Here is a 14,740-nt window from a genome sequence, read left to right on the forward strand (position 1 = left end):
ACTCTTTCATTAGAAACAGAATTAGGAATATACAATTTGGCAACTGAAACCTATACCCCCATGCAATGGATGATGCTGTTTCAGAAACATTCGGTAAAATACTCATCTGCTGTTACTGACAGCTTTTAAAACAACAGCTTTCCCTGTCAGACGTAAAATCACAGATGAGTGGAAGACAGAACATCAGCCTCAAAATCAAAATAAGAGTCTGGCAAAACTAAAGAAAGCAACAAACCAGACTGAAGGCATTATAAGAAATTTAGTTCACAACTGGATTTCGCATTTGATAGTTTGTGAACAGGCTTTATACTATGATTTCTTTTTAAAGGGATTACTGTCTGTACCCTGGCACATAACTGGCAAAAAGTCGACCAGACTTGCATTTTGGGGAAATCCTAGAAAATGAGAAAGGACAAGTCCATCTGCTATACAAGATCATTTGCTACAGCATCATTTTCCATGGCTTGTCCAATCCACTTATGTGTCACAAGTAATATGGCTTACAGTAGGTTCTCTTATAAGACCATTTCACAGTTTACTAGCTTTTACCCTTAGGTTATTTTTTCTGATTGCCTGCCTATATTTGCCTTTCCTTGATTGTATTCAATTCCTCTCAATGATACGGCTTAAACAGCTCTTCTCTGTCTAATGTTTACACACTTCAAATACATGTATCCCCACCTAATTTAACCAAACTTTACATATTTATTTGTTTAAGTTGTTATAAATCAGTTCAGGAATTCCAAAAGGAAAGAGCTCTTGACGTGTACAGAGTTCTCAAATACACTCATATTTACAGTAATCCACGTAACAAGCTGCTAGCTATCTTAAATTAAAAACGAAAGCAACAAAACAAAATGGCCCAGAACTGTTGGAGTATTTTCGGCTCTCCTAGTGCAGTTATGCCACCCAGTGGCAGAATGCATAATACAACCCTGTCTTTCCATCTAAACTTACTGAGAAACTGCAAACCATATCAAGCCTTCACTTTAGAAGGGGTAACATTCTCTCTTTATATGCAGCCCCTTGAAAAAAAAACTATGCAGAAGGGTACTCTGCAATGTGGGGGAAGAAAAATAGCCTACAATCTAGAGTGGGACAGCTCTGCAGCTAAAGGTCTACCTGTAGAAATCTATTCCTAGCACACCCCACAACGTGTAAAATAAAAACAGTGGATGTGATGTGCATCATCATGGCTCTGCCAGCCAAGCCCTTCTCCGGCAATGCAAAGAACCCCTGTGAAGAACAACTCTGAAGAGCATGCATTTCCTGCAGGGGCTCCCAGCAGTCCCCTCCCATAGGACCTGCACTGGTTCCACTGAAGCCAATAATTTTCGTACTTGTGAGAGGACAATGGTGCATTTTGTCTACAGCTTGTAAAAAGATCAAGTAGGAATTAATGCATTTGCCAGGATTAAGAGAATGTAAATGTTAATTCTACTAATCTGGATATACATACGTTCCTTGTCCTTTTCAACAAGGGAAGTAGGTGGTGCGATGGCAGCTCCGCCCATACCTGCAAACAAAATTAGCAGTCGCATGAATGTAGATGTACATTCATGCAGATGATGCGTTTTGTCAGGCAGGATAATAAATCTCATCAATGCAGTGACTGAAGCTCATACATACGTACCTGCAGGACCCCTACAAGTCCTCAGTGCTCACATTTTTTTCTCTCATTGTTAATAAAAGAATAAGCTCCAAAGCAAAAATAAAAACAAACTGACTGGAAATCTGAGTGCAGATAATTGGTATCTGTCATTAACAAAACCATCAATTAATTATGCAATAAAGTTGCCTTAAACTGGTGTCCTAACTTTATTAAAATCTATATTTACTCTAAGGTTAATTGGCAATAATGAAGCTGACAAAACACTTTTTTTCCCCAAAAAAATTCAGACAGGGATAGGAAAAATAAGAGCTTTAAAGCTATGAAATCCTTAACGGCAAAGTAGTTCTAAACATAAAATGCATAAATTATCAATTTGTTGCACATACGTCTGGATTATCCACTGTAAATTCGCTACCGTAATTCAGAACAGCTGAGGTTTAATTTGCTACTTTGTCGACACACATCTAACCACGGATACATATTTTACAATTTAGATCCCAAAGGTTTAAGAAGTAAAAGTGATCGTTACAGTCGTTAAGCTTAATCTTAAAAATGAGCCCTTACAATGATCTCATTTCTCCTCTTCACTGGAATTTACATTTAGAAATCTACAAACTAGTGTAAAAAGGGTGTTTCACAGGTACTTAGGTTGTAGTTTCCCCCCTCCCCCTGTGAAGAAAAGAAAAGAAGCTTTATTACTAAAGCAGCCGCTTCATAAAAGTGACCAATGTATTCTAGAGCTCCAAGGGGAACCGGACTTCTTGAATGCGGTAAAAGAAAGGCAGCTGGCACAAGAACACAGAGCTGGACTGCAAAGCCTTTGATTTACCCAAAGAAAAGAGTTTAGACAAATCCTTCTCCCTCTTACTTCTTTTCCTTCTCTCCCTTTCATAGTCTTCATCTTCATCAGAATCTGGATCTGGTCTTCTTGAAAACCCACTGGCTTCATGCCTGTCTTTACGTCTCCTAAAAATGAGAACAGGAATTACAATAAGTTGTTCTTTCCTTACATTTCAAAGACTTATTTGTTGAGTGAGTTATATCAGTTTTCTAATCTGCATCTATAACATCCCTATCATCAGCTAGAGCTACCTAAGGTATCTAAGGTAAGCAGCCTTTCATTCATTTTAACTTACTTTTACTTTTTCAATTTATCTTTTTTAAACATGATTCCTTCCTGGAAAAATCATTTTAAAACATCAGACAAGCCCACAAACAGAGCTTCATCCTTACACATGCTGAAATTAAGCCAATTAGAATGCATGAGAACGAGCACCCGCATTCGTATATCTGTGTGCAGCATCCACCCAAGCTTGGATAGTTACAGTGGAAGAAATACAGAAAGAAATTACAAAGGAGATAACCAAAGATGCTAGCTTGCCATCCTGCTTTATTAGCATCTCTGCTGAATGCCACATTATTGACCTTCTCCTGAATGGATTGGGATCATTAATTTATAATCAACTGAAACATTCATCATGTAAGCTCCAATTGACAACAGCCTGACAATTAGGATGAAAAAACTTTTGAAAATTTGTTTCAAAACCGAGTTATATAATTTACATAATACGCTGGACATACTTTTAAAAATAATATAAAATTATTCTGGGTTATAAAGTTATAGACAGCATTCTTTTAAAAAATAAAGGAAAGGTACCTATGCATCACATAGCTGTTCGCATAGTTCTAGAAATGTAAGACAGGGATTTGTATGGGATGGTCTGGATAGGGATGGTCTTGTAGCGGGTTGGATTAGATGACCTCCAGAGGTCCCTACGAGCCCTACTATCTATGAATCATAGAAAATTAGGGCTGGAAGGGCTCAAAGCAGGACCATCCCCAACTAGATCATCCCAGCCAAGGCCTTGTCTAGCCACATCTTAAAAACCTCCAAAGATGGAGATTTGAGAACCTCTCTGGGCAAACTTTTCCAGTGTTTTTATTACCCTCCTAGTAAGAAAATTCTTCCTAATATCTAACCTCAACTTCCCTTGCTGCAACTTGAGCCGATTGCTCCTTGTTCTGTCGTCTGCCACCACCGAGAACAGTCCAGCTCCATCCTCTTTGGAGCCCCTGTGCAGGGAGTTGAAGGCAGCTATTAAGTCCCCACTCAGTTTCCTCTTTTCTAAACTAATCAGCCCAGTTCCCTCAGCCTCTCTTCACAAGTCATGTGTCCCAGCCCCCGAACCATTTTCACTGCCCTCCACTGGACTCTCTCCAATTTGTCCAAATCCTTTCTGGAGTGGGGGGCCCAAACTGGAAACAGTACTCCAGATGTGGCCTCACCAGTGCTGAATACAGGGGAATAATCACTTCCCTTGATCTGCTGTCAATGCTTCTACTAATGCAGTCCAGTATGCCATTAGCCTTCTCAAATAGGACACACTATTGGTCATATCCACCTTATTATCAACTGTAACCCCCAGGTCCTTTTCTGCAGAACTGCTGCCCAGCCAGTCACCCCCAGCCTGCACCGGTGCATGGGACTGCTCTGTCCTAAGTGCAGGACTTTGCACTCGTCCTTGTTGAACTGCATGAGATTTCTTTGGTTCCAATTTTCCAATCTGTTGCAGTCGCTGTAATTCCTAGCCTTACCTTCCAGTGTACCTACTACTCTCCCCAGCTTGGTGTCATCTGCAAACCTGCTAAAGGTACACTCCCCTTCCCATCCTTAAAACATTTACAAATTATACAGCCTCAAAGGAAAAAGACTGTATTCTCAGCATAGGCACCAAAACTGTCCTATGAGGTACTAAGAATAATAGTTCTGCAGTTAAGCATCACCAAGAGACCCGACAAGCCAAAAATCAAGAGAATCATATATTTCAGAAACAGTATCTCCCAATATATTTTCTAGATCCCCCTGTACTCAAGTATATGATGCCCCAATAAAACGTATGCTTACTGCAGCTTTATATATTTTAATCTCACAGTGAAATCTTGATTAATCATTTTAAATGGTGGTGGACAGGTCATATTTGACCTGGGGGAAGTGGGCAGCGGAGTCCCCCAGGGCTCGGTCCTTGGGCCCGCGCTGTTCAATTTCTTTATCAGCGATTTGGACGATGGGGTAAAAAGCAACCTGTTTAAATTTGCTGATGATACCAAAATTTGGGGTGAGGTGGGCACACTAGTAGGGAGGGAAAGACTGCAGCAAGACCTGGATAGGTTGCAGGGGTGGGCTAACAAAAACAGGATGCATTTCAATACTGACAAGTGCAGGGTGCTGCACTTGGGCAGTAGTAACCACCAGCACACTTATAAACTGGGAAACTCCCTTCTTGAGAGCACGGAGGCAGAAAGGGATCTTGGAGTCATTATTGACTCCAACATGAACATGGGCCGACAGTGCGAGGTCACGGTCGGCAGGGCGAACCGGACCTTCTCATCTCTCCACATGGGCATCTCAATCATGGCCAAGGAGGTGATCCTCCCCCTCTATGCGACACCGGTCAGGCCACAGCTGGAGTACTGTGTTTCTGGGCACCCCACTTCAAGAGGGATGTGGACAGCACTGAGAGGATCCAGAGGAGGGCCACCCGCATGAGCCGGGGACAGCAGGGCAGACCCTACAATGAGAGGCTACGGGACCTGAACCTGTTCAGCCTTCACAAGAGAAGGCTGAGGGGGGACCTGGTGACCGTCTATAAACTCACTAGGGGGAACCAGAAGGGCTTGGGGGAGACCTTGTTTCCCCTAGGGCCCCCCGGGATAACAAGAAATAATGGCCACAAGTTGTTGGAGAGTAGGTTTAGATTAGACATCCGTAGGAACTACTTCACAGTCAGGGCGGCTAGGATCTGGAACCAACTTCCAAGGGAAGTGGTGCTGGCTCCTACCCTGGGGGTCTTTAAGAAGAGGCTTGATGCCTACCTGGCTGGGGTCACTTGAGCCCAGTTTTCCTCCGGCCCAGGCAGGGGGTCGGACTTGAAGATCTACAAGGTCCCTTCCAACCCTACTTCTATGAAATATGGATCGTTTGATATTTCAGATCTACCAGCTTATTATGTTTTTTCCCCTCTTTGAGTTCATATAAAATAAAGAGAAGCTACTATAAAATGATCAAGGTACATACTGCAAGTTAAAAAAAAGTAGAAGAAAGCAATAGTGAAACTCTGGTAATATTTATCCACATTCCTGTAACTATTCATGCCAATGAAAGACCAGGCAATCCTCTTTCACTACTACTGCAGCCAGAAGCGGAAGGATTCTAATTGATTAGAAAGGCTGTGGGAATTAGTCTATGTAGGAGTCTGGGTTATCCTTCCTGTCATTATTGGCTTTAGATGATTCACACCATAATAAATGGAGTCCATTATGTCCATTACGAACTGAATGCATTTTCAATAATTCATTAAAATGGTTGGCAATTATTTCCCCAACCAGCCCATAAAATTAATCTAACTTAAAATACACTAGTACAGAAATCAGAGCTGTTGAGTGAATGGACTCAGGAATATTTTCTTATGTTTCAAGGAGCCATGAATAAGAAATATTAACATGCAATTAATTTACTTTCACTAACTGGCTGGATATCAAAAATATTTCCCCTTAGGAATACAACTGAAAACCTTACTTTTCTCTTTCTTCAATCTCTTTTTGCCTCTCCAGCTCTCGCTGTCGTTGTCGTTCCTCCCTCTGGCGTTTTACTACCTTCTCATAATCATTGGGAAACATAGGATCGTATTCATCAGCCAAAGGAATCAACACGTCTCCTGCAGAAAAACCACTAGGTACAGGATCCTTCAGGGAAAAAAAAATAGTAGTTATCAACGAGACTGTTCAGCTAAGAGCTGCAAATAATATCAGAGAATCTAAGAAAAACAGGGCAGGAAAGAACCTCAGAGGTCATCCAGTCCAACTCTTTGCTCAAGGAGGGTCATCCAGTCCAACCCTTCACTCTGGCTAAATCAGACTAGTCTTTGTCTAACGTGCTCTTTTAAAAACTTCCCAGGATGCAGATTTCACAACTTCTTCAGGTAATCTGTTCACAGGCTTAACCATCCTTATTATTAGAAACTTCTTCCTATTATCCAACCTAAATTCTCCTTGCTATAATTTAAAACCGTTATCCCTTGTCCTGTCCCATGCACCACAGAACCTAGTTTATCCCTATCCTCTTAATCGCCATCCTTTAGGTTTTTGAAGAGTCATCAAATCCCTCCTCAATCTTCTCTTTTCCAAACTAAGGGCTTGGACAAACATTCAGTTTCTCCAGGAAGAGTCCCTGCTCCCTCTGAGGAAATCATGAGTGTATGCTAATTGTAATTTTTCTCCCAAAGTAAAAGTGGTCACTCCGGGGAAAAAAATAATTCGAGAACAACCTAAGTGGACTAGCTCCCGGAGAATCTCTCTCTGAAGACAAAACTCCTGTATGAGCAGCCACTGTGCTTTAAAACTTCTCTCTCCCCCTCCTATCTGGGGAGGGAGAGCATGTGTCAGTAGGGGTGAACCAAAAAAGATTTTTTGGGACGATACTGATGGCCGATTATTAATGAGACATATTGGCCAATACCGCTCCAATAGCTGGTATGTGGCCTGGCAGCTTGGAGAACAGCATCAGGCTGGTAAGTCTGTGGGGGGGGGGGGGAGGAGTGACTCACCTGGAGGATGCAGGGCAGGGGCCTCCCCTCGCTGCATGCACCCCTGGGGAAGACATGGGAGGCGTATGCCCCCCAGATCTGTGTGCAGGGCAAGGGTGGGCTGCGCGCTGCATGCATGGGGCCACAGGCTGTGCCAGGTCCTTTCAGGCAGGGGAGGGACTGGGCCAAGACTAGGTTCAGAGCAGGCAGTGGCAGCACTGGGAGGGAGGCTATGGCAAATTTTGGGGTGACTATAGCCCACTCCATAGCCCCTCCTCCCAGTGCTGCCAGTGTCCACCCTGCCTGCCCCAAGCGTAGCCCCAGCCCAGTCCCCCAACCTGGAAGAGCCCAGCACCAGCCACAAGTGCGCAACTGGCCCTTGCCCTGCACGCAGATCTGGGGGGGGCACACGTCCCCCATGGCTCCCTCAGGGATGCATGCAGTGGCAAAAGCTGCCTCCCTGCATCCCCAGATGAGCCGCAGCTCCACTCTGCCCTACCCCAGCTGTGCAGCCCCTGCCTCCGCCCCAGTCACACTCCTTCCTTCACCGTGGGGACCTCAATCTGCACCCCCCCCCCAAAACGCCCCTTCCCTCCGCCCCACCTCTTCCCCTGCCCCAGACTTACTGGCCTGACGCTGCTCTCCAAGCTGCAGAGCTGCACTCTTGCCTGCATGCATGATGCGGGTGCACGTATGCACACAGCATCTATCGGCAACATCAGCCAAAAAAATCCAGTTGTCGATAATGTCAATTTTCCTATTATTGGTGCCAATATGATATGGATCGATGTATCAGTGCACCTCTGTTGGTCAGTCCCAGCTAAGGGGCCAGCAGAACACAGTGCATAGACCCTACTCTCACTTTCCCTGACTCTGACAATCCCTGCCTACTTTCAGTTGAAAGAAAAAAAAAAAAAGCCTGCACAGCTCTCTGGGCAGCTCTAGGGACCCCTGACAGCCCAGCATCCGCACTGGGGGCTCCTTGCTTCTCCGTTTGAACTTCTGTACAGGTCAGTTTCTCTCTCAGGATGGTTTGAATGTGGATGATTTGAATGTGTGCACAAGCCTAAGTAATCCTGGTTCTTCCAACCTTTCCTAAATCCTGGTTCCTAGATTGCTTTATGGCTCCGATAGGCCTAAAGCAGGCAGGAGCTGCGCCTCATGCTGTGTAGCTCTTCCCAGTCCGCCACACACTAACGTTTCTTCAAGACACAGGCACATGGGTGGAAAAGTCCTGAGTGCTTCTTTAGGGGAGGAGCTTGGGGCAAGGGAGGGGGCACCAGGAAGGGCTGCAGCACTTGCCAGCTCAAAGCCCTAATGCAGGAAGCATGCATGCAGGGCAATTTTATCTGGCTGTTGCCACATGGCAGCAGGTGCCTGCACTGCGGCACCCTGAGAACCACTGCAATAGAACGTGAAGCCCTGGCCTCAATGAAGTCAACGGAAGCTTCTCCACTGACTTCAAAGCCAAAGTTTTACCCAAGGTCTCTTTCCTCTCTACGAACAGAAAATAAGACAGAGCAGTCAGACTAGCATAGTTAAGAATGCCTTCATGATTATGGAAAAGATGCATCCGTTACTATCTACTAATCTGGTGTGGACCAACACTACTGTATTTACTTGATTCTAAAATGAAGCCCTCCCCATTTAACATGAAGGAAAAAGCCCCTTGTCTTAGAATCGAGTGCAAGGGTGGTAGAGGGCAAATGGCTGCTGTGGCTTGGGCTTCAGCCCTCACTTGGAGTCAAGGTCATAGCAGCAGCTTCTGCCTGTCCCCCCCTGCCACCTCCCCACTACAGCCTCTTCCCCCATCTCCCACCCCCCAAACAAAGCCTCTGTTCCTCCACCGTCCCTTCCCCACTTACCATCGATATGCTCCACCAGGTTCTGTTCCTGTTCTTGCCTGGGGCACTGAACATGGCTCCAAACCAGCCCCACAGCAATGGCATGCAGCCCACACAGCTGCTACAGAGGCCATGTTCAGTGCCCCAGGCTAGAATAGCAGAGACTTGGGGATAGGGGGGCTGGAAGTGGGGAGGGAGCAGAGGTAGCAGGCACAAGCAGGGGGTAAGCTGCTTGACCTCCCCACACCACCTGCTTCCACACTGCCTGCCCCCCTGCAATGGTAGAGGGATGAATTAAAGATAACCCCCAAATAATTCGATTTTATACATGGAAAACTATAACAAATGTACAAATGTTCCATGTATAGAATTTAATCTTAAACTAAGGGTCATCAAAGATCCAAGTAAATACAGTAGTAAGGCAACAATCAACATTCATACATTAGCAGGAAGTAGTATTTACTTCAGAAGAGATACCCAAACAGCTTAATTAAGAAGCCCCATCATTGTAAGAATAGAAGGGCCCTTTTTTTATTTTTTTCTGGTTGTTATACCCATCTTTTTCCTAAGGTTGGTAGGATCAAAATGCAATTGCTACTTATGTATCTCCCTCTCAGAATTCTCCATTTATGAAGTGCTTTGAGCTTTCCAGAATAAAGGCACTATATGCATGCAGAGTTGTACTTTAATGAGTAGATAAACAATCTATGTTTAAGCTGGAATTTTCATTGGTGAAAACAAACCGGAACAAGAAAGACCGATAAATAAAGGCACCTTTGATCCGCAGAACAACATTACTAAGGAAGGAAAATGCAAACTACTCCAAAGGGTGAAGGAGAATCAGAGCTCAGAATCAGATGCCAACTGCTGGATCTACAAGATAGAGTGAGCTTACCTTTAGCCCTGGTGCCACATGGGGTGGCGTGTCCACAATTTGCCTCTCATCAGAAGAGCTTCCTCGCTTCAGGTCTATCACTGGAGCAAGCACCGTTGTTTGTTTTGTTCTCTGACTCTAGAAGCACAGAAATACAGAATATCTGAGGAAGGCAATATGCTCTTTTTTCTAAATGGTGATTTGCTCAATCTCTCTGAATAAAGCGTGTTCTAATTTTAAGAAAATCTGGAAGTGGATGAAATCCATCTCAGGTCCCAATCTTTGCCCACAGACCTCCCATACCACTTGTCTTGTTTTACTAGCAGGTCTTCCTCAATATTTCTAGTAGAGCTGGATCTATGCAGTTGCATATTTTAATATCATATTTGTGCACCTGTGGCACAGTGTTCAAGATAGTACTATGTCTATACTCAGTAAACTCTAGGCCCAGACCTAAGTAAAAAATATAGATTCCTTGTACTATTCATTCTTCCAGGGCTTACTGCTACCCCCACTGAAATCAAGAAGGGTTTCTGGCACTGATTTTTATGGGAGCAGGATCCTACAGAGACCGAAAGCACCAAGCTGCGACTGGACCACATGAAACAACACTGAGCAAAGAATTAGAGTGATAAAGGCCTAGTGTAACAAACATAGAGGAAAAGACAGCCTGGTATAAACTTGCTCTTTAGCTTCTCCTCAAATGATTAGTTTATATCTCCTCTGCCTCCATTTGAGCCTGCTGGAAATATTTTCTGTATCAATTTCTAATTTGACCAGTACTGCCAGGAATCACTGCGGTGTAAGGAAGACTTTAGAACATAAAGCAAGAAATGATGCAAGCAGGTCAATACCAAAAATTATAAAAGACAGCCACCATCTTCCCTATTAACTCCACTATAAGAAGTGCTTAACTATTCTACCCTCAACATCAATTTTGGGTTCCAAGCCAGGACTGAAATCTGCTGTTTAAGGAATCCACAGTTATACTATACACATTACTTCTACTTTGTGTTTAGAAAGAATCTCCCTGCCAGAGGCTATGTGCAACACACACTTCATTGTGTTCCCTTTTACCAGAAATGCTCAATACCAACAAACATACAAATCCTGACAATGTGGGCAAACACCTATGCAGTAAAGGCAATCAACTGCATTGGTGTACACTGTACAAGCAAAATTCTGCTTAGAGTGGGCAATATTTTAGGGAGGGGGAAACCCCCCCCCAAACCAACTAAACTAAAAAGTATTCATAATAAGTCATCAAGAGCAGCGGTACCTGTACCTTTGCTTGCGTAAGAGCTGCTTTCTTCACTTGCAGCTGGGACTGTAGCAGTTTGAAATTTTTGGACCAGCCTTCTGTTTTTGAGTCGCTGGTCTCGACTCCCAGGTCGTCATAAAGTGACATTTTCTTTTCAATTTAAAGCTAAAAATTAAAAAGATCAGATTTAATTTAATTCCTGTAATGTACGATCAATGTTCATTAGCTAAACCGATTTATTGTTGTCTGGATACATATTTATGTTACCTCTTCTTGCTTTTTAAAAGAAATCAATACTAATTTTCAAAACCTAAAGAAAAGTAGTCCTTCCTAGAACTAGGACAAATGCCGGAAAAATATCACACTTCAGGCTCAAAAAACCCCTTTTTTATTCTGGACAATAGCAGTTGGACAGAGGAGAGTATAAATCTAAATAATAAAACCAGCAACAACAGAAACAATATAGATCTCTCATACCATATATAATTACTGTTTTTTAATAATTACAATTATTATTATTAAAATTTAGATTTATATCCCACTATCAAGAAAGGCTCAGAGCAGCATACAATAAATGACAACAGCAATATATGTACTATTTTTTCCCTTTTTCCCTAGTGCCAGAAGGCACCAAAATAGTCATCTAGTCTGACCTATGTGACACAGCCCTCACCAAGTAGTCTCCATGACTCCCATGATTTTGGTTAATTTTATTTATCATACATACATACACATACATCTATAAAGGCAGACAGATCGATAGATCAATTGATCTATGGATAGATAAATATAGATATATAAAGATATATACAGATCCGCATCATGATAATTTGGAAGAGGTTTTTATAGTCGGATGACCTTCCTGATGCTAACTCTCCTCCTTTATCTGAGTTTGGGACCAGCAATGGATGGGCAGAATTGCTCATCCATGGCAGAGTTGACATTTCAAGTGATAATTGCAATGGAGAAGATGCTAAATGAATGGAGAGGGAGTGTGTTGGTGCCAATACTCAAGCAGAAAGGTGACATCCAGGACTGTGGCAAATACTGGGGAGTCAAACTGATGGCTCACACTTTAAAAGCATGGGGAAGAGTGGTGAAGAATCGGGTAAGGACTAAGGTGGTCACTGGGGAAGGCTAATATGGATTCATGCCAGGGAAAAGTACCAGGGATCCAGTTTTTGCAATAAGACAAATGATGGAGAAATACATGTAAAGTTGTAAAGATATCCGTTTTGTTTTCATTGACCTAGAGAAAGCCTATGTTCACATATCCAGGGAGGAAATAGAAGTGTCTGAAAGTTAAGGATATGCTGCAGAAATATGTCAGAACCACTGAGGACATATATTGCAAATGTACAACGAAAGCGAGGAGCAGTTTGAGAGAGACAGAGTTTTGAGGTGAAGATGGGCATTCATCAAGGGTCAGCTTTGAGCCCGTTCCTATTTGCGGTCACGATGGATGTGTTTACTGAACAAATAAGAAGGAGACCACCGTGGAACATGTTTGTGGACAACATGGTCATTTGCGCCAAGAGTTTAGAGGAAGTGCAAGCTGGTTTGGACCAATGGAAGTGCTAGAGGGAAGAGGAATGAAGATGAGTCGATCCAAAACGGAATACATTTACTGTGATTTCTCTGAGATACCTGATGTTGGAAATGTGATAATCAATGACAAACATGTTTGAAAAGTTAACAAGTTCAAGTATGTGAGGTCAACCGGTCAGCAGGGTTAGATGAAGAGTTGAACCACTGAGTAACAGCAGGGTGGACAAACCGGAAATCGGTGACAAGACTATTATGTGACAGGAGATTATCAGTGGAGCTGAAGAGGAAAGTCTACAAGACGTCCATGTGCCCAGTACTATTGTACGGAGTGAAGACAGCCCATGAAGAAAACACGAGAAAGACGACTAAATGTGACAGAGGTGAGACTGCGCAGACGGATGGGTGGAGTGACGAAGATGGATAAAGTGAAGAATTCTTACATTAGAGGATTGGTGAAGGTAGCGGAGGCATCTAAGAAAGTACAAGAGAGAAGACTGGCATGGTACGGGTATGTTCAAAGGAGTCCAGAAGAATACATAGGAATAAAGTTATCAGAATGGCGCTACCAGGGAGAAGGGGAAAAGGAAGGCCAAAGATGAGATAGAGAGAGATAGTGCAGAGGAACATGAGAGGAGTTGGAAGAAGAAAATACGTATGACCGAAGTCAGTGGAGAGCCAGGATCTGCAAAAGCAACCTGTTTAGACAGGACAAGCAAGGGAAGATAGATATAGACAAATATATATACAACTATTTTAAAGCTGGCTCCTCCTATTACTAATCAGAACTTCCTACATCTCCCAGCCTGGTGGACAAGCTTATATTCCACCCTGATCCCACAATCCTCCAGGGGACCTCAGCTACTGGCTCCTCCATGGAGCGATTGCTATGGGCATGTATCTGGTGCAGTTTATGGATGCCCCCAGCTCCTGCCCCTTCTGCGATCAGAGGGAGACCCTGGCTCGTGCCTGCCTGAAGAGTGCCAGGCTGCAGCCCCCTCTAGGACTTCCTGCTGCGGCTCTGGCTGCACTACTCCTGCATCGTTTCACTTATGCTCTCCCTATCCACAGCCCCGTTAAGTCCCGGGACCTCCTGGTCAACCTCCCCCTGCCCTTAGCCAAATTAGCAATCTATCTGATCAGGAAGGAGGCTCTGGGTGGGAGAACCCCCCAGGGATCATGCAGCCAGTTTCCTGTCCCTCGTCCATTCGCATCTCCGGGCAGAGTTTCACTGGTCCACTCACCACTGGCTCCTTGGACTCATTCGAGACACTGTCCCATGTCCCCCTCAGTGCACTCATTTTTAACCTACAACCTTCACTCCCATCCCTGCTTTGCTTTTTGTCCCATGTCAACAACTGACACGTATCCAATAGCCCCCTCTATTAGCAAGGGGCACTAACTGTTGCTTTGTGGGCCTAAGGCCCATGTCCACAAAACATGTCAAATAGGCCTGTCCAGGAAGAAGGCTCCGGCTGGGGGTCTCAACAGGGACTCTGGGGCCATTCTCCTATCCCTTATCTAATCACGTCTGCGGGCATTTTCACCAGATGGCATCTACTGACTCCTTACATGTGTTCGAGGGCCAGTGGGCGCTGGCTGATGAGCTCTGCTCGGGGTCCCCCATCCTTGGTGCTATTGTTATCCAACTCTGACCCCCACTCCTGTCCCCGCTCTCATTATAAGTTGTCCCAAGGAATCAGTGGATGCATACCGAGCGGCCGCCGGCCCTAGAACGAGTCCAAGGGACTAGCGGATGCTGCCCGATGAAACTCTGCCTGCAGACGCGAGTTGAACCAGGAACAGGAAAGGAGCCCGGCAGTCCCCGATGGCTTCCCTGGCTGGAGCCTCCTACCTGGTCAGACAGACGTCCCGCTTGGCTAGGGCCAGGAGGAGGCTGACCAGGAGGTCCTGCGGCTCGGCGGGGCTGCAGATGAGGAGCGCATAACTGAAAAGGTGTGGGCCCTGTTTCTTCTGGGCATCCCTGCAGAGGGACCCAGCACAGCCGCATGCGACCGGTCC

General features: G+C 44.4%; 1 protein-coding gene across 4 annotated transcripts in view; it reads right to left on the minus strand.

Moving 5' to 3' along the window:
* The window catches only part of RBM17 (RNA binding motif protein 17), a 20,327-nt gene that overhangs the window by 4,996 nt on the left and 591 nt on the right, over nt 1-14,740 (minus strand). The window contains exons 1-6 of one of the 4 annotated variants that reach the window (XM_006016328.3): nt 14,574-14,702; nt 11,192-11,338; nt 9,934-10,050; nt 6,189-6,355; nt 2,481-2,578; nt 1,460-1,516 (exon numbers count right to left, since the gene is read on the minus strand). In XM_006016328.3, coding sequence (XP_006016390.1) covers nt 1,460-1,516; nt 2,481-2,578; nt 6,189-6,355; nt 9,934-10,050; nt 11,192-11,320 — 568 coding nt within the window. In that variant the 5' untranslated portion in view covers nt 11,321-11,338; nt 14,574-14,702. The other 3 variants (XM_006016327.2, XM_006016326.2, XM_006016330.2) reach the window with 3 other exon arrangements.

The sequence above is a fragment of the Alligator sinensis genome, unplaced genomic scaffold (genome assembly GCF_000455745.1).
Source record: "Alligator sinensis unplaced genomic scaffold, ASM45574v1 scaffold268_1, whole genome shotgun sequence".
Taxonomy (NCBI): domain Eukaryota; kingdom Metazoa; phylum Chordata; order Crocodylia; family Alligatoridae; genus Alligator; species Alligator sinensis.